We start from the raw sequence: 23,804 nt of genomic DNA, 5'->3' as shown, positions 1-23,804 counted from the left end.
GTACTTCACCCTGTCTTTACCTGAATGAGTCTGAAAGTGTACAGAAATCCCAAGAGCAAGAGCCAAGATGAAGTTTTGCTTTCTCTCCCCCATATGCCAGCGTAACACTGCACTGCACTGCTTGAATAAACACAACTGAGCAGAAATTACATCACCTCAACACTGTGGTTTCCTTTAAACATTAAAAAGAATGGCAAGCATTTCCATCCATGTAACTATCAATATTATCACCTCTCCTCACACCTCCTTGTCCAGCATCTAATTGTTGTGATGGTAGAGACTTCCATGCCTCCCTTCCTTGGGAGTGGAGAGAGGCCTTGCAACTCAGCTGCAGTCATCTGCTTTCCTCTCTCTGAGCTCAGGAACTTCTTATCAGAAAGACTTCATGGGTTGGATGAGCAACAGCTCAGCACATTCCCTCTATAAACATTTATTTGGGGAATTACAGCATACATATTTGGGCTTTCTATGGTAATTTGGATCTGATGAGCTTTCCTTATTGCCAAAATGGTGGATGCCTCTGTAAAAGAGAGGAGTAACTTCTTCTGCAGCTTTGCTACCTCAGCAAACAGACCTCAGCTAGGCAGATGTGTCTGATTGATACCTGCATGAGAAATCAAAAATGAAAAGCAAAGTACTGCAGAACCCAGTGCCGGTGACTCAGGAAGAAACTTTCTTTTTCCCTAAACTATAAGTAGCTCAGCAGCTCTTAACTTACCCAGCTACTGCCTTCTTCCTGGACAGCCTGATACAAATAAGAGCATAGAAACCTGAATTCTGTTCCAGACGTCACCTCTGATGCTCTGCAGTTTTGGAAAAGTCATTTAAGCTCCTGAGTCTCCATTTTTTCCATGCATGAAGCTGAAATGACAAACTGAGCCTTGCAAGAACTTCTGAAACCTTTGATTTTAACAGCACATGTCAGTGCCAAAAGCACCATTACGGGCATTACAGCACTAATTCTCTCACAAGGGAGGGGAGCTCATTGTGCCACAGGTATTTTGGATACAATTATTGCCCCTGGAAGTGCTCAGATATCATTGCACAAAATTGTAGGCAGATGAATCTTTCAGAAGGGACAGAAACCAGAGGCCCTGACAGGTTATTAAAAGACATAACGTTTTGAAGAAGCCCATATGTTAGCTTTTTCATGTTCACCCTGTTCCAATTTGGATAATTACGTTCTAACTCCTTAAAGCAGGGTGGCTGACCTGCCTGGCCCTACCAGCTGTATATCCAAATCTTCATGTGGCCTAGAGCAATACAACTCAACCCACATATTTCAAAAGGCTGAAGGAAAAGAGGAGCTCTAGGAGAGGTTCATCAGCTAGTGAGAAAGATTTCCTCCTGGTACAGGAGCCCTCCCATTGAGCTGAAACAGTCCTTGCCTCAGAAGCTGGTGGCTATTCCTCCGTGTCACTTTCCACAGGAACATCCCTGGTACTGTCAAAGCACCACCACACGTTGTCCCCAGGTAGCTGTGTAGTTGCAGCTCTGTGATGCACAGATGCTGTGAACCTTGAAGATCCATGGCTCGCAACACATTCCAGTGGTTTACAGGCCTTGTTATTAATAGTGAAGCACCTAGTGACATACTAGTTACTAACAGTAATCTGAATTTCTACTTTATCATTAACAAAGAAAAACATTTCATCCCTCACAGTAAGTGGAAACTGGCTTGCCCTAGAATCAAGCAAGAGAAGACACTGAACGTTCACCTTATTCTCTTCTCTTGGAGATCACTGGTGCTCTCTGCGCTGTTCCCTTTTTCTTTATAAATTCTCAGTGATACTTCACTGTGCATTGTAAATCTGGACCACCACAGAATCCCAAAACACAGAAAGAGCAATATCTGAGACTTCATCAGTTTCCTGACATAGTAAAGAAGAAAAGTAGCATATGATGCAAAGGATTTCTTTCACCACAGACACACAGTAAATTTTCCCAAACTCGAGATAAGATGCCATTTCCAAATGGTGAAAGAAGGTGGTGGCAATTCTAAGCAGCTCCCAACATCTGACCAGTTTTGCATTTCAGATGCTGCTCTGACCCAGTGATGGTGTCAGCAGCCACTCTCCTGTCCCTCACATGGGCAGTCCTGTGCCAAGACGTTGGTATCTGATGAAGTGATTGCTCCAGACATCATGGATGCAAAAGAGGGGAGCCTGTCCTGTACCCATCTCTTTGCGGGCGCTGGTGGCACTTGGGCCATGGCGCAGACCTTTGGGGAGTGTCAGAGTCACAAGGCCCAGGGGTAGAAGACAGTCATGGCTGGGGATGTTCTGCATGGCTGTAGCTGACCACCCCTGGGGAGTCTGTGGTCTGGGGGCTACCAGGGAAGCTGGCGGGGGCATGTGGGCACACACGGGACAGGAAAGAGAGCAGAGAGGACCTAGGGCACCATCTGGTGGCTTCACTCACTGCCTTCCCTAAATCCTGGTCTCACGGGGTCATAATATTGCATGGCCAAAGGCTGAAGGAACACCAAGTCTTTCCAAGAGACAGCCAAGCTGGAACAAGAGATCCCTGCCCTTGGCCCAGACTCGCACACCCGCTGGGCACTGCTGAGTAGGACAGCAGTGCAAACCAGAGCCATAGTAACCATTTTCCTTGGGTGATGTTCAGTCAAGCACTTCCCTTGATAAAGAACCAGCCCTAGCTGGGTATTTAGAGATGATTTGCAGTAGAGACATTCCTGAGAAGGCTAAAGAAGAGAAGACAGAAGTGATGAAGGAGAACACTTTGGACATGTGTTTCACTGGAGTTATCCACCACAGTTAGGTCTTGTCTGCAGATAAAGGCAAAATATAGTTTGCACTGTTTCATATGACAAAACACTACCCATGCAAGAGCTTGTCCTCTGCAGAAAAAGATCAAACCAACAAAACTCTCAAGTGCACTCTGGTTTCTGCCTTCTCAAATGAAGATCTGCTGTAAAGCATAATGAAGGAGTCCATTTAAAGGGAACAGATGACCTCAGTGTCACCAATACCCTTTGCAGCAATGCACTCTCAGGACCAAAGGCTCTTGTCTGGTGAAGAGGGCAAAGGATCCTAGTCCTAACACAGCACCTCCTTTAGAAGAAGGCAAGGCAGTGCATTTCCACCTCACACCACTGCTTACTTTGATAACAGGTCTCCACTTCCCTGAAATCCTGTCAACAGAAAAGGATAATTCAACACCTGGGAATCAAAGGTTATACCACTATAACCAGGGGGCCTGCTCTGTGCATAACAGCACCATTCTGGGGGGAGCTGAGGCCCTTAGAGACACAGTTTTTAAGAGGAATCCATTCTCAGCGTTCACTTTAAAGCAAAATGTATAGGGTGAACACAGTAAGCCAGTCACTGCTTCTCACATTTGTGGAGCTGGGGAAACTGATCCATAATTGCCTTTCTTTTTTTTTTTTTTTTCTTTTCCCCAATTGCCTAGAACTTAGAAATGAACACGTTTCCTCTTGCTAGTAATGCTCATTTTCTGCACCTATTCTCATGGGCCACAGAGACAGGTAAGACAAAAAGACCAAATGACAACAAAAAGATCAAATGACTGCCTTTTCCCTGAACAAATCTCTGCTACAAAGTAGCTATACCAATATTATATAAATTATATTTCCTAGTCTCCCCTACCTGTGCCTTCAGGCATTTCCTCATACCACCTTGGAAAACTCCATACCATTTAAAAACATCCCTGCTCTCACAGCCTTCTGCTTTATGCTTTTCTCTCTCACACACGCTGTTGCTGCTGTGGCTGCCCATGGTGCATGATGCTAAAGAAGTGATTTTAGATTGTGGCTACATAGCTTTAAACTTCCTTTTTCTCATGCAGCAGCCTTTTAGCCTTCCTCACAGGGCCAATCCGAAAGCCATTGAAATCAACACATCGACCCCCACCCCGACTGTGACAAGGTTTGGCACACAGCCCAAATCCCCACACTTGCCAGTGTTTCTTGAAAATTTTTACTTTTTCACTTAATTGATCAAAACCTGGTGTGATTCTTCCAGTACTTTAGCGCTGACTGTTCTAGAATAGCATTTTCCATTCCAAATACTGTTCTTTCTCTCATGTTTTATTTTAAACAGCTTCAGCTATTTAATATATAGAATTGTTCAGGCATAAATGTAAGAAACATACTACTTAAAAAGGTAACAGAAACACAAGACAAATCAACTCACTGCAAAGAGAGATCCTTGCCAGGAAATTTCCAGTAGCACCCAGTATTTTTAGCATTTATAAAATTTAAAAAACAAAACACAAAACCTAAGCATCATTATTTTGAAAGTTTTTACTTTTCATCTAATCCACCAGCATCTGCTGAATATTTTATTGCCATACTGCAACATATTTATAATTCATCTCATCATTTCTTCAAATTTGCTAAGGAAAGGAATTGTTAAACCTCTACAATCCTCTGTAAAGTCTTCTGTGAACACAAATGTTTCCTGGTCATATTAGTAAAATCCAAAAATTTTTGCGTCAAAAATATTTATAATTGTTGCGATCACTTAACAAATTATAAATGGGTCTAATAAGCCATGCTGTCCATTCATTGCTTTTTCTGAAGTGAATTTCTCAGCACTGGGAAGAGAAAGAGCATTTTTCTGTGGTTAAAGAAAGTCCAAATTGCATGTTTGAAATCTCTTCTAATAAAAAGAGCAAAGCAATAAGCGGATTATCTCTTTAAACATAGTATAGGAAGGTTGGAGGCCCCGGAGACATTTTCCATAGCCTCTATCTCTGATACGTAGCAACATTTTCTTCAGCTAGAGAGGGTCCTATGACCCTGGAGCTCAATTTTAATTTGATCTTCTTCTTTAAAGAGGTTTCTACAATTCCTCTCAAGTTATGCTGCATATTCTTGTTTTGGGTTGGTTTTGTTTGGTTGTTATTTCGTCGTTGTTTTTTAAAATGAGATAAAACAGCCTCAGCTTTTTGATCCACTGGTTTGATCGTGTTATACGGATATTTAATGTAACTTCTTCCCTACCAGAACCAGAATATGCATCAGCACAAATGGTAGGCAAGTTCCAGCTGACAGGGGAGAAAGAATTTGGATAGAAAGTTCACTTCTAAGGCCTCCCTCCTCCTTTCCTCCAGTCATTCTAAGTTTCAGAACTGGTCTCCCTGGCCAATAATATACGGCGGGGGAGTAAAAAGAGCGGCCAGCTGAAACAAAGGCAAACCTACTGGTTTTGGTGGGGCAGAGGTACCATGCCTGCTCTCACAGAGGTTCGAAATCCCAAGTGATAACAACGGCCATTGCCAAGAAAAGGAAACTGCGGAGCTCCACTTGGACTTCTGTGGGCTGGAACCTGGCTGCGGACTCGCCTGGCTTAGGAAGCCCTAGCAAGGGAGTTTCCTCACATTCCCACCTCCTCGTTCCTCTTTCTTGTTCTGGAATGGGCACTGTCACTGAGACATGTTGTCAGAAAGGGATATTTTCTCTGTGTTCCTCTTCTCCGCCTTTATTTCTGTCAGTGCATCCAGTCCTCACCGTGTACTGCTGATATTGCTGAAGGGGAAGCATTTACTTGGAGGTACTGACTTGGTTCGCCCGAGTAAGGTCACAGCAGGCATCTGTGACTACTTGATGGGATTAGCAGATTATGAGAAAGCGTGCTTGCGGTGGCGTTCCTGAGAAAGAGAAAATAGACAGGTGGATGCTTGGATCTAAACTATGCATGAAGTCCTGATGGCCATTTTGGCAAAGCCACAAGCACAGGATCAGATGGACGGCTGCAGGTCAGGATTGGAACATCAAGTCAGCAAGCAGAAAGGTCTCTGGATTGTCCTACCACTTGAAGAGGATCGAGAGTTAAGTATTTCAGCCGGGACAGGTGAGGGAAACCTTCACAGATTGCCCATTCCCAAGATAAGTGCTTGACAAAAGCAGCTTTTCTTTTGCATCAAACAGCTTTGCTGCAAAATAGCTTTGCTGCATCAATGCAGACTGAGCCCCGAGGGATTTTAACAGATACATTCTGTTGTTAATGAAGGGCAGTTTAGAAGGAGCCAGGGGTTCACAATTCCCTCGTGGTTGTGCTCTGAAGTCACTGTGGATCTCTGCATGTATCTGCATCTCATCTGGGATGTAAGAGAGTAGCTCTGCCATACAGAAAGATGTCTGGTCCACATAGGGTCAGATATCTTTCCTGTTAGATATTCTCATACAATGTATCAGAGGATTCTTCTAGAGTTTCTTGCTTCTTAGGTGTCTGCAGAATGATGAAAAGAAAAAAAAAAGGAGGAAAATTATTCAAAAGATGATTAATTAGTTCTTAATAAGCAGACACTGACGTTTGTTCTGTTAGAAATGGCTATAAGTGATCTGCTGAAACAGAAGTCACTACAGTGAGAAATGTTGCTCCACCAGAGACGAACGTGACTAATCCAGCCCAAGGGATAAAGATGCCTCCTTTACTAGTCACTCTTCCCCAAAAAAACTGTCAGACAGGGAGGGGAGGGAAAATTGGACTCAGTAAGAAAATAAATCACTTTGGATTCTGTGAAGGAGGAATTCCCTGACCTCCTCAATCCTGTTTCTTCAACAGTTGAGTCTATTCCTCACGACCGTTCCTTGTGTAGACAAGGCGCTGACAGACTGATATTTTAAGTGCTGTGTGGCACAGGCCTGCTGTAAGCAAGGTTACATAGCAAGCAGCTGAAATGCCACCGGCTGAACTAAGCCCTACCTACACTAGCATTTTCTCTGTTGCCATCACCAAAGGGAAACACTACAAAAGTGCTGAGTGGAGGCACCTCCAAAGCATGCAGGATTAACCCCTTGCTATCCAAACGGGCCAACAGTCCAAAGTGACAGCATGCAAATGCTCTTTCCAAAGGCTTTCTGCCCTGCTTCCCTTTACAGCTCCCCCTCTAGGCACAGCATCCCGCAGCAAGGGTTGGGCTGGGCCCTCTGAAGCAGTGTCAGCCATGCTTCAGCAATCTCAGCTCCCACTCACAGGCCAAACCCACTGACCCACAAGTCTCACTCTTAGGGAAAATTTCCTCTTATATTCTGGCAAAGACAGCTGGAGCACAAGTGTGTCAGGTGGTCACAGCCCAGGATGACTGAGGGAAGCTGATCAAGGTGCTTGCAACCATAGTGGATAGTGCAAATTCTCCAGTGCTGAGCTCATGGGATCCTGCCACTCACACTTCCCTTCCTTCAGACCAACACAAGAACTGAGGACACTTGGAGTTGTCTGCTCTCAGTGTGAGAGTTCATCCCATCCCCTCTTTGCTTTCTTCTCCTCTCTTTCTCCCATCTCTGCTTTGACCTTTACCCCACCCTGGCCGAGACTGCCAGCACCAGACCCATTCACACACAGATGCTCCTCTGCTGTTGCTTTGTTGCTGCTCTGTTGTACAGACCCTCTGTCCCTCCAAGCAGCAGCTGAATAGTGTGGGCCACACACAAGCAACTCAGCACAGCCCAGACAGCTCCCTGGTAGGGAAAAACCCCACACATACTTCATCTTACCATCCAGACTGAGTAATTTCAAAGGGGGCAGCTGGTAAAGGTATACAGAAGAATAAACAGGATCAGAAAGAAGGACCCTATCCAACTAATTCAAAATGCAGCAAAACACAAATGCAGGGAATGCTGTCTCTTCCTGTGCATCGTATAAGACAAGCCTATATAGAACAACCCATCCTTCCCCTCAGTAGTCAGGGACCTGCCACTGCTTTTGCTACCACCACCATGGTGGTGCCACAGCAGTAACTGCAGGAGGCCAGTGGCCATGGGACCAGACCATGTGGCAAGTAGCTCTGACACAAAGGAGGTTGCATTATTTTAGACCATCTTTTCCTAAAAGGTGGGAGTTGTGAAAATGTCACGGACACTGGAAAATACTGTCCTTCATGAAAGAGAGGGATGGTGCAACCAGGGGAGCTCTTTCCAATACAACATTAGTGGGAGGAAGCAGCAGACATTTTTCAGGAACATTTTCTAGCATTGGAAGAGAATATACTTTTTAAGCAGATAAAAGGTCTGGAGAAGAAAAGAAAAATTAAGTTCTGAGGACAGGAAGGAAATGTTCCCTGGGGTGCCTGATGCAAGTTTTGTCCATATGAAACAGCTGATGCCTGCCAAAGGCAGGGTAGAAGGCTGTGTGGGCCTCTGATCTGCTTCATGTGGCCCCCACAATCAATTTACACCTGCATATTCCTAGCTGCCTCTATTTTCACTGTTAGTGAATTTAGTTCCTTGTCTCTCACTCACAATTCTCAGCTCAACAAGAAGATCCAAGTCCAAAACATACCCACACTGCCTTTTCTGAGCACGAGAGCTGACAGCAGAGATTGTATAAGCCCAGCCTCTGCTCAAACCATCTTAGCTTCTGCTACCATGAAATGACTCTCAGGTTCTTAATGCTGGTGAGAGGAAAGTTGGGTTCAGGATCTGCTGCTGGTGCACAGATTCCTTCAGCCCAGAGGATGTCTCAGCTACCTAAATAATCTGGCAAGGCCAATAATGGGACCAGCACCTGCCCAATTCTTCATGAATGCCCGTCTTGTTCAGAGGGAGCAGTGATCCCAAACCCCTCAATGCCTTTCAGCATATGTCATGCAGCAAAGCATCTGCACAAAACCATGAGTGCCAGAACCAGTAGAGCTGCAGGAGCCAGGGTGCTGCTGGAAGAGGGAAGATAGGCTACATGTGCAGCCCAGCTGGTGAGTGCATGCCACGTTCCGTTTTCCCCTTTTGGTGGGACTGGAGACACACTTACTGCCTGCTAGGTCATGGGATTGTGTGGGGTTTCTTTTCCCCTGTGCCCAGGGCATATAGGAACTTTCCAAAAACACAGCCCTGGCCCTTACCTTCCCTGGAGGATTCTTTCTGTGTGATGGGTTGTTTGTGTTGTTCTCAAGGCTAGAATAGACATCAACTTGCTGCACATCCAGGCTCTGCACAAAGAAGAGAGAAGAAAGTAGGGGTCAAATAAAACACTTTGGTTTAAGTCAACTAATTACCCACTGGGTCGTCCCCCCATCTCATGCCTGATGTTTTTTAGGAATCCCTGACATCTCCAAAATTTTGAAGTTCCTGAGCAAACAGAAAATCCTTTTCCCCTGAAATCCCTAGAGTGCAGCTGCATCATCTTTTTTCAGACTTACAGAGACAGGCTTTAATGTTACCTACCCTGTGTAAGGCAATGGAGAAGAATGCCAATGCCCCTGCCTCCCTCTGCCCCAAAATTGTTCTAGAATGCAGAATAAAGACTCCTTTGCCACATGGAACAATGTTGTGCACCAGGGGGACCACAGGTAAGGGGCAGTGTTCTGCATAGCCCAAGCCTGTTTAGGTGCCTGACAACCACAAGCTCTTGTTCATGATTATTTTGGGGATGCATGGTGAGAAAACAGGAGAGGCTGGGGGTCCTGAAGCACAGACGCTGTTGAAAATGAACACCATTTCTGTTTATTGTCTGTTGGGGTTTTTTTCCCAAGCCAGAACTCTCCTTTCTTCTTTGAGTGAGCAAAGAATAATAAAAGGAATCCATATGCTCCCAGGCCCTCAAACATTACCATGGTCCCACACAGCTACACAAACACACACGCCCTGCATGCATATGCACCCATTGTCCCCCAGGTAATTGTGTCACAGGAGATGCATGTCAGTTTGAGTGATATTCCAGATCTGCCTGAAGGATCAAACATAACAATCAGGAGGACTTTTCCATGTGTGTTTCAAGGATGACAGCAGGTTGCCAAGGTGGCTGTTTCTCTGGCAACAGGAAGATGGGAGGAGCTCCGGCTGCAAGAGGGGCAGATGGTATTAGTAGCGAGAGCAAGCTGCCCTGTAATGCAGTGAGAAGGATGAGCAAAACATGGAGGCTTCATTGGGGGCTGCCAATCACTTGAACCCTCATTGTTTCATCCGGAGTTGCAAACACTCAGCATCTTTAAGGATTGTGGCCAGCAGGACAGTGCTTTGAACAGGACCAGAGGGTAGAGAAGCAGCATTGGGGAGTGGGCCTTGGAATAAACAGGCAGTCAGACATGAGTTTGCCACAGTGAATGGGGCACCACACGGCTCTCACATTCCCACTGCTACTCATCTGTCTGCTTCCTGCTCCCAAAAACCTGGTTTGCCTACTCAGACATCCCCACTATTTGCATGCGCACATATGCACACAGAAAATTCTATTTCCCCTCCTCATTTTCAATTCTCTTTGAGGTCCTCACTGTGAGCATCACATCTTGCATGCTGAGTTTCCAGAAGCCTGGCTCCATGTCCCCTTGGCAGGACAGGCAGCCTCTTTCTCTACTCCAGTCTGAAGCCACTTGCAAGCAAGGAGGTGTTTAATCCCGCAAAAAAGATTCCTTTCCCTCCATAAGCCTTCTTCCCATGGAGGCTGTTAACAATGCTGGTCCTTTTCAGCCAGTTGGAGAGCTGGTGTCTCCAACCACCATTTGCAAGTTAATTACTTTTACTTGGTCACCGATCACCTGCGAGTGTTACAGTGGAGGCACACAGGCCACTCTCCTCCCTGCTGACAGATGCTTTCCTATCCCTGAGCAGCCTCCTGTCTCCCTCACACCTGGAAAAGCTCCCGTGCTCTGGAACCTGACTGCAGCTGCACTGCAGGAGTTCTGTTTGCTGCTCAAAAAAGCTTGTTTGAAGTGTAAAGCAGATGAAGCAAGTCCCTCAGATTGTTATTTCCAAGCTGCTCATTAACTAAGCAGCTAAGCTGGAAGTCAGAGGATATACAGGTTTGGTTCTGGGCAGTGCAGTAAGGTAGAGCTACTCTACGGCTGCAGGAGGACAGAGAGGTCAAGGAGGTCAAGGAAGGCACTATATAGAAAGTGCATTTGTAATAAGCTGCCCCCTTATTATCAGGCCTTTTGCTACGTTGTATGCTTTTCACTGCATACAGCCACCCCCAGGGACCACAACGTAAATAGTGGCACCTGGAAGAGCCACTGGGGAAGGTATTTTCTCTCAGGAATGTTCAGCAGGACAGCTTTGCAGAAGGTGTGTTAGGACCCTTCCCACACCAGGGATGAGCCTAGCTACCATGTGGGATAACACAGAGTATTTAATGAGCTGTGCCAGGCAGTTCCAACAGCATCTGTCACTTTGATGTCCAGTGCTGCCTCCTCTTGCTTCTGCTCCCAGCTTCAGGCCTGCAAGGACACTGTGGTTTCCTGACCTGATTTTTCTCCAGACTCCAGCCTCTTGCTTTCCCACACAGATAGCATAGCTGGCATGTGCTGGCCTCCTGTCCAGTCCCCTGATCTCTGACCTCCTTTATCTCATCACTGGGAGTTACTTCTCACTTGTTCTTCCTTTTTTTCCTTGCCTTAGATTACCCCAATGCTGAGCACAGATTTTTTCCCTTCCCATGAATTAAGCACTGAGTTCAACACCCACCAGTAGATTTTCACAACTCACCTAGTTTCAGTTTGCAGGGCTGGGTTTAGACCATGCAGAGCCCCAGTAAAATTCAGCAGTGGGGCACCAGAGTTATCATTCTAAGGAAATCAGGTTTGTCAGTTTTCTATTCCCTTTGCCTGTCCTGAGGGCCCATCCAATGCAGGTTTCCATGCCAGGGCTCTCACCCTTTTTCCCCCCCTGCCCATTATGCCTTGCAGGGCTGTGCTCACTGCTCTCACAGCCCTGCTCTCACCATGTGCCTTGTCTGGAGCAGGAGTTGCTGCTTTGAGTCCCCCCTCCCACTGCAGCAGCTGCTCCTCAATAGAGGAAACTGCAGTGGGCAGACTCATACCCCCCAGCGTGCAGGAGATGGTCCCAGGCTGCTTGTAGCCCTGCCAAAGAGGGCCAAGCCACCTGCCCCACACACTGGCCTGGCCAGGAGCCCTGCACAGCTGGTGTGTGGTTAACAGGCTTCGCAGGAAGGCTGGCTGGGCCAGGTCCATAGGGCTCCTGCAAGCACAGGGGCCCAGCCAGCTCCTGGGATTGCCTGTGCCTAAGGCTGGCTCTGCTGGCTTGCTATATTAGCCTTAGTGGAGCCTGAACAGAACAACATGATGAAACATGTAATTAAGATGGAGCTAAGGATGCATGACGAGGCCGACTGAGCGAGAAATGGATTTGATTTTTTTTTGTCTCCTTGCAGAAATCATCCACTTCAGCAGGAAACTACCCATTCGGATTTTTATAAGCCTGAATTAAAAAGAAATTACTTGATACAAATGAAAAGGTTTATAACCTGCAACCTCCTTTACCCAAAGCATTGCCTTTTGCCCAGAACAAACATATCACATACAATACCATCTTTTGAACTGCTAGTCCAAAAATTAAAGGGCCACAAAATGGTGCCCCCTCACCCCCCCACAGTGAGAATGAGAAGGGGCAGGCCCATCCTCTTGTAGATAACTGCCCCTGATCAGGTCTCCTGCCTCCCTGGCAGAGCTTTCCTCCTCTCTGTAGTACATTCTCCAGAGCTTTGCTTTGTTTAGTTTAAATGATTAATGCAGCAGAGCTCACAGGTTTTCCTTGGAGAGACTTTTCCAGCCCTTATAGACCTCACAGACAGAAAGGTTTCCTAATATTCAGGCAACATCCTTCTCTACTCACTTTCATTTTATTCTTCCTTGTTGGTCCTACAGATCACAAGCAAAAAAAAAAAAAAAAAAAAAAAAAAAAAACCAAACCAAAAAAACCCTTCCCTTCTTAGTGGAGCAGCCATCCCATGGGAGTAAAAGGAGAAAAAGGAATCCATTTAAAATGGAGCTGGACAGGTTATAAATGGGATTAGGACTAATGGTTACTTGAGGTAGCTGAGGTCTAGGCCTGACATTTCAGGGGAGCCATTTTCAATCCTACTACCTATGACACTGCAGCTACTGGGCTCGAGGAGTGGGAGCAGTTAGCCATTCCTCAGTTTGGGAAATGGAAAAGGAGTTCCTATGCAATGAAAAGGGAAATGCTTAAAAAAAGAAACTCCCTTTACTTTCTTCTTGCCCATTTCCTCCTGCTAGCTAGTGTGCCTGCTCAGGACTGCAGTGGTCTGTGACACAGGCACCAGTGAAGGTGCCACAGCAGAAACTCAAAACAGCTGGGTGTTGTTCAGGGGAGCAGGTCTCTCTGCCCCTTTCCTGAGCCATCATTCTCCAGTTGGGAAGGGCATGTCCTTGAGACACTCTGCAGTACAAAGTGGGGCTGAAGAGTCCCTCTCCTTCTCGACTTTCGGAGACCCTTCTACCTCTTCCACTAGGACCCCTCTCTGGCCTCACACTTGATGCTTTGTGCTGCTGGCAGAGGGAAGGCTGCTGCTCAGCAGGGCATGAGGCAAGGCCCAGGCACTGGGGAGGCCATGACTAGGACCGGAATGGAGACACACCCAGTCCTGAGAGAAGATAAGCAGGGCCAGGTCACTAAGACCAGGATGGTATGAGGGTATTGCTTATGTTTCACATCATAATACTGGCATTGCCTGTACCATGGCAGGGAAAGGAAGGGTTGTACCACGATGTGGACAGAAGGGATGAAGGGTGATCCTGGTACTCACATCATAAACAGGAGGTGGTGATGGTGGACTGGCTGAAGGGAGCTGCGTTTCCACCTTCTGTCTCAGGATATTTGACTGGTTCCTTCTAGGGCACAACACCTGCACAGGACAAGACACCAAGTAACACATTTGGAGAAAACCACATCTCCCCAAAGCTAAAATGAACACCAATGTCATATCAAAGCCAGCTGTTTGCACACCTCCTGAATGCTTCCACAGGAAAGAGTGCTGGGAGTGTCTGCACAACAGGTGCTGGTTGCTTTCCTCACCACAGGGTTAAGTGTAGAGTCCAGTGACTTACACTGGAGCAGTGGAAAGGAGAACTGGGCTCTGTGTGTACATATAAAGCACTTTCACCATTGAAACCTTACTGGAAGGGTTTAAGTATTTAACAGCATAGAACAATTCTATGGGACAGGGAGTGAAGCAGGGCCTTGGGCAGAGAGGAATTTCAGAGAGGCAAAATGCAATTACTTTTATCAGCATTTGGTAAGGAAGCTTTTCCTAATACACAGAGTCTACAGAAGAGCACCCGATAATCATTAATGGTGACATATAGTCAGTGATATATTAATGCACAAGTCCAGCATGGAGCTGAAGGAAGAAGGTCCCTGCATCTGAAATGTTTCTTGCATCAGATGAGTTCTCCTTGAACACATTCCATTCACACACAGAGAAGGGTTAGCCCTGCTCAGCAAGCAAGAGAAGAGGCAGAAAAGGCAGAAGGCTTTGCTAAGTATCTCTGTTCTAATTCAGAAAGAAGTGGGATGATTATATTCACATCACATGAATACGACAAACTGCTTTCCAGTCCATTAGTAACTAAGGAGGATGCTAAATAGCTTCTCTTAAAGATAAACATTTTTAAACCAGCAGGTCTGAGCAAGCTGTGGTGAGAAATATGGGCTGTGTTCTGCAGGAGGGCAAATGTAATGACTGCACAATCTCTTCAGACCCCAAGGAGAGGCCGTAAGTCTGAGATTTGCTGGCCCACCTCAAAACCTAGAGATGCCAGTTGGTGAGTCGTGACAGTGCCTCCCCTCCTCATCCCCACAGAGACACTGTCTAGGCAAACAGAGATGGGGGCCTGTCTCCAGCTAACTCCCTTTGCCTCTTACACTCCTTCCCCTGCATCAGACTGCCTGCAAGGTAAGTCTCGTGAGATTAGCTAGGCTGCCAACTGCTGCCATTCTGTTTTCAACCTCATGATCTCTGTGTGTGCTGAAGCCTGATGCTCCTTGGAGCTGAAGGACTGTACACACAGCACAGCCTCCACATAAAAATGAATGCAGAGAGTCTGCTGTTGTGGTGGCAGAGAGCAGCTTGGAGTTACGGGGTGTACTCTACCTAGAAAACAACAATCCCAAATTCCATTCTAAAAGACGTAAGGCTATTATTAAGCCAGACTTGAGATCTCTGGAAGAATGCAGATGATGCTAGTTGAACACCTGAGGGTGGCAGTACTAGAAGCAGTAGAATTTGCCAAACAAGAGGGATTCCAGTATCATGACTCCAGAGGTTTTTCCACAGGGCCTATCTCATCCAGATCTTCCAGTTCTGCTTTTGGCTTTTCTTCTCCCACTCTCCAAATCCTTTCTTCCCCAACTCCTGGCACCCTCTTTGCCCTCAGCTTCCCAGCTTGCACTTCCTTACCCAGCTGGTCCCAACCTGGGACACTAGTCTGCTCACCCAAGGGGCTCTGTCAATCCAGTCTTAAGATCCTCCTAGTGTTTTCTCACTCCAGATTCCAGTCCCAGTTTCCCCCGAGGCTTATTCTTCCAGCCTCACAGAATCACTGCTGATGGAAGGTGTCCCTGGAGATTGTATAGTCCGATCTTTCTCCCTCCCTCTTCTTTTTTCCCCCAGTTATTTGTAATTTCCACACAGGCTTCCTTGAGATCCTTGTCCTGACCTTCCCCTCTCACTCTGTCTCTTAACGTTTTCTCTGTCAAACAGATGCCCAAGGCTTTGGCCCCCATCCCCATCACACTGCAGATTTTTTCTTCTATGGTGCCTGAGCTCAGGAGTGCAGCTGAAACAGAGTAACTCTGAAACAGAGTAACCTCCATCTTGAAAGAGGATTAGAAATTGGGAAAGTCCTGCCATCAGGCTTGTAACAGACTTGCTTGGGTGCACAGGACGTTACTTGTCTAACTGGCCCCTTCACAGGGGTTTTAGACAGCTGAACTGGTAAATTGACAGAAGCTGTGACTGAGTATGCACAAATGGCAATTCTCTAAAATCCCATCACAAGGCCACATCTCCTTGAATATTCTCAGGGCCAGCACACCGCTAGTGTGACTTCTTGCCCTGTGTCAAATCCTTGCTCTAAAGCAGAGCATGCTGTAGTCAAAATGATTACCAGAATTTCTTTAATGGACAAATCACTTACTCGTTTTAGTCTTTCCTGTAATCTTTTCTTCTCAGAAAAACTGAACTTAAGAAAATAAACTGGATCAGATACCCAGCATGGAAAATTTCGGCACGGGGACTTCCAATTCAGCCAAGTTAGAAGCAAATGGAATTAATTCCTAGAATGGGTCAGGTGTTGCTTTTCATTTGGTTATTACTTGCCTTTCTTTTCCACAGAAGCAGAGCTGTTGCGGTGATGCTCAATACAGCAAGAAGAACAGTAAGGGTAACAAGGATTTCCCATCCATAAGAGGTATTTATGTACCCTGTATCTGTAAGAAAGAAGGCAAAAGGTTCACAGTGTGAGTGGAAGTTACAACCCTGCTGTATTTTTAACCCTGGAAAGAAAGAGCCTTGAAAAAACAAAAATACAGGAACACAGAATATGGTGGCAGAAACGCACACACCCTTCAAAACGTACTCCGATTGAACAGAGAGCAGGGTGCAGCTGCAAAATCACACAGAAGGCACAGGGTATAAGCAGCTCCACTTCACAAAGGAAGGTGACATAACTATGAGAGCCAAGAAATTTGGTAGATAGAGGCTGGCAAAGGTCTTTTGTGATAGGAGCAGAAAGATGGTAGAAAGCACACAGGCCACACGAACTGAGAGGGTGGGTACTATAGGCATCCTCTGACCAGTACAGCAAAGCTACTTCGTCACACCTCTTTGCATTTACATTAACAAGTCCTTCATATCCAACAGTCAGTAATGCACATCCAGCCAGTCAGCAGCATGCACATCCTTATCACTTTCCTTTAACATTCCTCTTATGTTGCATCAAGCTTTCCCTTGCTTTCCAGTGTGCTCATTAACAGACCAACCAACTCCTTGTACCAAATGGAAAAGAGGGAGGCATGTCAGTGAGTGCATAACCTGTTCGTGAGACCCTAAAACTGAGCAGGCTGAACCTGTACACATGATTAGAGCAAGCACCCTAATGACTGACCTTATCAGCTGCCTCTGTCACACTGCTGAAGGACAAACTGCACTGTCTCCTGAACACTGACACCTAAAAGCACCATCTGACCAGTGCCCAGGCTCCCTGGATAGATCCTGACTCCCAGGAGGCTGTGGAAGGGCAGATATAAATTACTGCATCTTCAGGTCCCCATCTGTGCATTGGGAACAGCAGCACAGGTCACCTGTGCCAAGTGCATTCAACCCTGATGGCAGTGGGTATTGGGCATAAAGCATTATTCGTACCTGACTTCATAGCATGTTTGGGTAGAAAAAGAAGAGCAAAGATCAGGTTTGCACAGCCAGATCCAGCTGATTTTTAACCTCCTGCCCTTCTTTTCTGGTTGGTCACTTACCTCTAGCAAGGACAAACACTCCCTTTCCCATTTTTTGGATATCATTCCATTTGACCTCGCAGTAGTACGTGCCAGTGGAAGAGGTGTTTTCAAGCGGCATGATTCTGTAGTCGTAAGATAAGGCAGCAGTCTTATTTTCTTCTCCAGAAGGAATGGCTACATTTTCCTGCCTACTATAGATAGATGTCTTCTGATCCAGTGAATTAATCCAGTAATAGAAGATTGAAAATTTGGTGTATTTCGGCATGTAAGGGAAGATGACTTTGCAGGGGATGGATATTCCTTCCTTGAGCAGGGCAACCTGGATTGGAGGTTTCTGCTGTACATCGACATTTCCCCCTGTAAGGGTAATAATTGTTAGCAGTCACCTAACCTCACTTTCAGTGAGGCGAGGACGGCTGTCCCAAAGACAGGATCACACTGAAAATAACCATACACCACGAAGCACGCCCGTAGCATACAGTGTTGGCCCTTGTCAGAAGCTGAGTGATTCAGAGCACGTGTCCTGTGTGATCTGCCACATCTCTTGGGTAATTGCTGTCTGATCCATGATAGCCTGCTGCATTCACAGGCTTCCCCTTTTCTCTTGTGAGTCCCTCCATACAACGCCAGCACGCAGAAAGACAGGAAATGAAGCAGGAAGTGAACTGATTTTGCAGTGGTGTATGAACGTATTTACAGAAGGCAAATAGAAAGTGATTTTCCAAGATAAATGCTAGCCGGACATCTCCTGAAACTGCCAAGGTATAAACCCTACTTGGGAATCCATGCGTGGCTGTGTGATGGCTCTGTGGCAGTGAAGGTGTTGTATGCAAGCAGGTGTTATCAGTGGGACTGTGTATTTCTGAAAGGCAAGTGAGGAAGGAAATTGCATGTTCCGTATAGGGGCCAGCACCAGGGCCATGAGAAATAGGCCACAACTTCATCACTCCAAACCTTTGCTGCTCTAAAATGGGACCAAAGTGCAAGCCTCAATGCTAGATACGGGAACTATCTGCAGATGACTGCAGATCTTAACTATTTATACATGACAGTATCTTAGGCAGAGATGAGAGAGCATGCCCTTCATGTGCTTCCTCCTAGTACATACAAGGTAGTTTAAAGTGAACTGTCACTGTAACTCAGTAGACAATGATGTCAGAAGTTAAAAGAGAGGACGAATAAGATGGGGAACCACACCACAGTTCACTCCCTCTTTTGTTCAATAAAAAGGGAAAAAACCTAAGAGTGAGCCACAGGCTAATAAGGAGACTGGGGTACAGGACTTCTTTGGCTTCCCAGCCAAATCTGGGTTCAGTATCAGGCAGTCTCCAGATCTATTTGTTTGTCAGCTGATTTAACACCACATATAAAGCACCTTAAGAAGAGGCTCTTTGAGAAAGGGAACTGGAAACTTACACACAAGTCTTCTCACAAAATAAAGGATTCTTTCAGAGACATGAAAAAAGAGGGAAAAAAGGGTAGAGAGAGAAAGTAGGGGATGGGCAGGCTTTTCCATTCATGCTTTTGATGGGATTCCCTGGAGTTCTGCATCTATGAACAGGCTCATAACAAGGTATTAAAGCTGTCCCAGAGCACAGCCAGGCTTGCTTTCCTGTCATCATGGACTAACGCTGCATCACAACAGCAGTGTCACCTCAGCACAGCAGGAGCTGGCATTGGGAAAGGCAACTCAGACTTAGTGCTGCTGAATGCTGAGCACTGAGGATGCGTGGTGGGGGGGCAACAATGGAGAGAGGGCACAGACACTGCCCAGAAAGAACTGTTGGGAAGTACCATCTGTTAAGGAAAATTCTCTACAGATCACATAGCCAGGGACAACAGCCTGACAGTAAGGAAGAGCTTAGGTTACAACATCAGATAAAGGTTCTTGGCTGTAAAAGCAACTGAGATACAGTACAGTCTCAGGGACATGCTTAGTCCTGTATACACTAGTTACAATATAATGGAAAGGGGGTAACAAAATCCTACAGACACTGTGGGAGTGATAACCCAAGTGGTTTATTCTGGGTCATATTTTTCAAAATCATTCATCATCCTTCTCCTCATCTCTACATAACAGAACACATGTGAATATAGTTTCTATGTAAGACACGGCTAAGCAGTACTGTAACAAAAGAGAGAAAGATCCATCTTCTTGCATTATCCCAGAAGCCACTAGCTTGAGAAGAACATACCGAGGAAAAAGGCAAACCATTTTATTTAGGTTATCTAACCTTTCTCCCACATTCCCCCTTTCTTGAGGAGTCACTCTCTTAGCTTTGAAATGCTTAAAAGACAGAAATAGCAGAGTGCAAATTCCTAGAGGGGATCTCTAGAAATTAGCAAAAGATAGCAGCTGGAAATGCTCTAATATGAAAAAACACGAGAGTAAACAAAAGGAATTAAAAAGAAAATATTTGTTTACCTCCACACTGAAGCAACCAAAGAAACAGGAAGATGACTTTTAGATTAGGGGCCATGATGGGGGTCAAAGGCTGTAAGAAAGCAACCAGACACAAAGATCCAAGCAAAGAAGATGGGGGCTTGTCAGGTATTTTCACGCCCAGGCAGCTGGTTGATCCCCTCCTGTTTGCAAAGGGACAGGCGGGATGTACACACACTGCATTTGGCAAGCAGTTCCTGGCAGATCCAAGCTCTTCCGCTTTTTGGTCAGACTCCTCCCCACACCAGGGTTCATTTCTCTGTATTGCAATGATGGTGTTAGACCTACCAGTGGGTGTCCAAAGATTAGACTGCAAGCACTTTAACACACAGCTTTTCCTCCTGATGACTGTAAAATATCACGTGCATTTAAAGCAAACTTTGTCACCTTCCACAGTGACATGAAGACTCAAGTGTGGGATCACCTGTTTTGCCTTCAGCACAGAAAACCATAAGTAGTCAGTACAGAGCAATGGCTCTACTGTACCCCTGACTCCACAACATGTCCCTCCACAGCCAACTTCTCCACTAGGTCCCTTCAGAAGAAGCCACTCGTATTCACAGAGTGAGAACAACCAGACAGTGAATTCGCCCTGAACAGCTGGGCTGTTTCAGATCCACACCATGCTGGCTCTGAATCAGCTTTGCAATGCAGGCAAGCTTTAAGTAATCTATTGTAGGCAAATCTAAGGAGAGTCCTTTGAAGAACAAAAACCACGTTTTGTAGGAGGCTCCTACCGCCTATACTCACGAAGAGTCTTTGATTTTCATTGAACGCTTGTTTTTTGAGCTAAGACATCTGCAATGCAACAGCTGAGCAGCATCTGACTCATAAAAACACCCGTGGCTGAGAGGTCTTCACTTCTCCTTAGGCAGCTTCCTCCTTTCACACTTCTTGTGAGACAACTGCACTGTCCACAAGAAAGCACTCTGCTGCAACTTAAAGGGTGCCCACTCACATGGGGTGCTGTGCTGCAGAGACTGGTGGGGCATGGCCATGTGGGGAAAGACCTAAGGCAGCAGATGAGCCTGTAAGCTTCATGGATTCAAAAGCCCTATCAGTTGTTTTATCCCTCCAGACTTTGTGAGGAACAAGGTTTACTCCAAACAACCTTTGGTTTACAGCATTTTTCCTCCTGTTCAGCCTGGGACAGGCTCCTGGAGGAAGGGGTCTTGACACAGGGGGAGGCATGCAGCTGTGGCCACTGCAGCCCGGAGCCCAGGGATGGCTCCAGTACCTTGCTGAGACCCCTGACAGATGGGGAGAGGAGCAAGTGGCTTTGTGTGGCTCTGCAAGGCTGGTACAGCAGCTGCACTCCTCCAGGGAAGGTTTAGCTCAGATTACCCAAAACCAACTCCTCTCCCCAAGACATGCTGATGTGAGCTGCACGGGGCTGGTCTCAGCTAGAAATCACTCCTCACAGGTCTTAATGCTGAGCAGCAAGGACAATCAAAAGCACTAACAAGACACTTGGGGCCCACTTGGTATTTAAGATTTGGAGGCACAGATCAGGCAGCTGTGGCTCAGGGGTCACAACAGCGTTTGAAAGCATTTCTCAGGTCTGAACCACATCTCAAGGTAGTTGGGGCAGGGAGGGAGAAGGGAGCAGAGGCTCACTACCCTCCTGTGGAAAAACTCTGCTGAACAGTGAGGGCTTCCTCGGCTCTTATATCATGCTCATCCCCATGGTAGCACACAGCTTTGCAATTGCCAGTATTGATGTATTTCTAGAGGACAGAACATGCTGCTCCTGCCAGTGATGTGTTTTAACTGTTATCAGCATTTATCTGCTTCAGGAATTCAGAGTGATAAGTGGATTAAGTGCGGTAGGTTTGTAGGGCTGCTAGGTCAACATCGTCCTTCTGTCCTTTCTGTTCTCTTCCTATAAACATCCCTGTTGCCACTCGAAATGCCAAGTCCTAGAAATATCGCTGTCTGGAATTAAAAAAAAAAAAAATCTAGCATTTCAAAAGAGATCACACATAAGACTCAGCTGTGGGATTAAAGGCACAGCCAGGCCAGAAATACATTCACTGCTGGGATTTGCTATGGTAGAGCTCACTGAAAAGAAATGGCTTTGAAACGACTACCCAGCAGCTATTAACTGCGAGACAGGATGACATTCTGTTCCTTAGAGCCTGAAGGGAGCCTGAATCTTTGAATGTTAAATTCTAATTCAATTTGGTCTGGGGATTCTGAACTGAGTTTTAACCCTGGAGACATAAATGGGAGGAAGATGAGGAAAAGCTGGGGAGTTGCTATTAACAGCCTGTAGCAGGACTGAGCTGATCGCCCCAAAACTTGGGTAGAACTCACCAGGATACCTGTGCCAAAGGAAATAAATTACAAAGCTCCAAAGGAATAAGTCATTGTACGACCTTCACTCATGCATTATACAGTACATTGGTGCATGTGAGCCAGTCCCTGCAGCATGATGAGGAGGGAACTGCCTGGCCAGTTGTAACCCCACCACAGCACCGGCTGGCCAGGATCCGTATGGCTTGGTCCTTCCTTTGATGCAGCGAATGCTGACACTTCCTGAAATTAAATACAGGATTGAGGTAGATTCAAACCAGTTTCTGTCTGTAGCTGAAAAGCGGCTATTAATTTCACTCAAGCACTTTTAAAAGCGCACAATAGTGGCCAGCACTCCCAACGGTGAGGAAAAGCATGTTGTTCTGGCATGCACGAACAACGAGTTTGGGCAAGTGCTGCACCTACCAGAAGTGCCTGTTCACAGCTGCATCCAATGTACACCCACAAGTAAAGGCACACACACACACACACAAGCCCACACATGCCCCCACAGCCAACTCCAGGGAAAGCACTAATTCAAACAAAAAGGCTGCTGCTAGCCAAAGCAAAAGCAATGCTGCAGAGACCACAACAAAGCCTTTTTATTGCTGAAGCATTTAACACCACAACCATCCAAAAGAGAAACACCACTTGGCACACAGAAGAGCTGCAGCAACTCAACGAGCCTGATTGCACAGAGCGTTTCAGAGCATTCCCCAGCACGGCAGCTCTGGATTTGCTGCCTTGTCAGAGACCAGCTCAAACCCCCATCGCCGGAAAGCCAGCCAGCGGCAACATGTGCACCTCTGAGGATTCACAATCTCTTTGACTCCTCTAACCCCAGACTCCACGGAGTACAGTTTCCCTCCGTCTGGCGGCAGGAGTGATAGCAGAGCAAGCGTGAGTAGGGCCGTACCTCTGCCAGCATTTTTACCACTGTTGTGTGTCGAGTGCCTCTCAGCAGGGCTGGATGATGCTGAAAGTGAAAGCTGCCAATGCCCTCGCTACGTTTCTAACCATTGAACTGCTCTAGGGAAGAGAATGATCAGTGACTTAATGGGAAAACAGAAAATTAGAGGTGTTGACATCACCGTGGGGAAGGGAGGGGACACTTCTCTAATTCCCTTTCACCAGCAAAACAAGTCTGCCTCAGAAATCACCCACTCCTGCTTTTTCTCTATTCACCTGCTGGAAAGATTCCCAGGGACTAAGTTACCACCACAGGCCTGACGTACTCTCAGGGCCGTGCCTCAGCCTCGCGGTGCTCCCAACCGTTGTCCTTCATAGGTTCCTTGTGTGGCAAGCTGTGGCCAGCAGGAATTTGCCTGGCGGGACAGCTTTGCCTACTCAGGGTGACACCTTCCAAAAGAACATCCACCTGGCCGGGCCTGGGGCTGACGCGAGGCCAGGGCAGAGCAGGCCATGTTAGGTCCGCCTGATCCAGGGGTTTAAATCTTCCTCCGGGCAGCCCGCCCCCGCGGGACGCTGAGCCGTGGACACCGAGCCCCGGTCCGGCCATGCCGCGGTGCCGGGGCGGGCGGGGAGGGACGGCAGCCGCTCCCGCCGACCCGCGCCCTCGCCCACAAGATGGCGCCGCCGCCCCGGCCGCCCCCTCCCTCCTTCCCTCCCTCCCTCCCTTCTTCCCGCACCCGCCCACCCACCACGGGCCCAGGGCACCGGGGGATCGGAGGAGCTGCGACCCTGGAGAAAACGAGCATGACTAGGATCCACTTAAGGCAAAATTAATGCTAATTAACCGTAATCAACAGCTCGAGGAACAACTTTGACTCGGCAAGCTGCAGATACTGCAGCCGCAGTTCGCCCGTCAGGCAGCAGCAGCAGCAGACGGCGTGTAGAAAAGGAGAATGAACC

General features: G+C 46.8%; 1 protein-coding gene across 2 annotated transcripts; it reads right to left on the bottom strand.

Annotated features, from left to right (window-relative positions):
* Positions 1-4,270: 4,270 nt before the first annotated feature.
* Positions 4,271-23,457, bottom strand: NFAM1 (NFAT activating protein with ITAM motif 1). 2 transcript variants are annotated; one of them, XM_069002449.1, is made up of 6 exons: positions 23,168-23,457; positions 17,213-17,551; positions 16,059-16,168; positions 13,485-13,583; positions 8,827-8,913; positions 4,271-6,215 (listed from the first exon to the last, which is right to left on the bottom strand). In XM_069002449.1, the coding sequence occupies exons 2-6, from the start codon at positions 17,457-17,459 to the stop codon at positions 6,156-6,158; spliced, it is 603 nt and encodes a 200-aa protein (XP_068858550.1). In that variant the 5' UTR covers positions 17,460-17,551; positions 23,168-23,457; the 3' UTR covers positions 4,271-6,155. The 2 variants fall into 2 exon arrangements, with proteins under 2 accessions (XP_068858550.1, XP_068858558.1); XM_069002457.1 differs by lacking the exon at positions 23,168-23,457 and adding an exon at positions 19,620-19,993.
* Positions 23,458-23,804: the final 347 nt, after the last annotated feature.

The sequence above is a fragment of the Aphelocoma coerulescens genome, chromosome 1A, assembly GCF_041296385.1.
Source record: "Aphelocoma coerulescens isolate FSJ_1873_10779 chromosome 1A, UR_Acoe_1.0, whole genome shotgun sequence".
Classification (NCBI taxonomy): Eukaryota; Metazoa; Chordata; class Aves; order Passeriformes; family Corvidae; genus Aphelocoma; species Aphelocoma coerulescens.
Note: the sequence above shows the minus strand (reverse complement) of the source record. Positions and strands in the feature narration are given on the sequence as shown.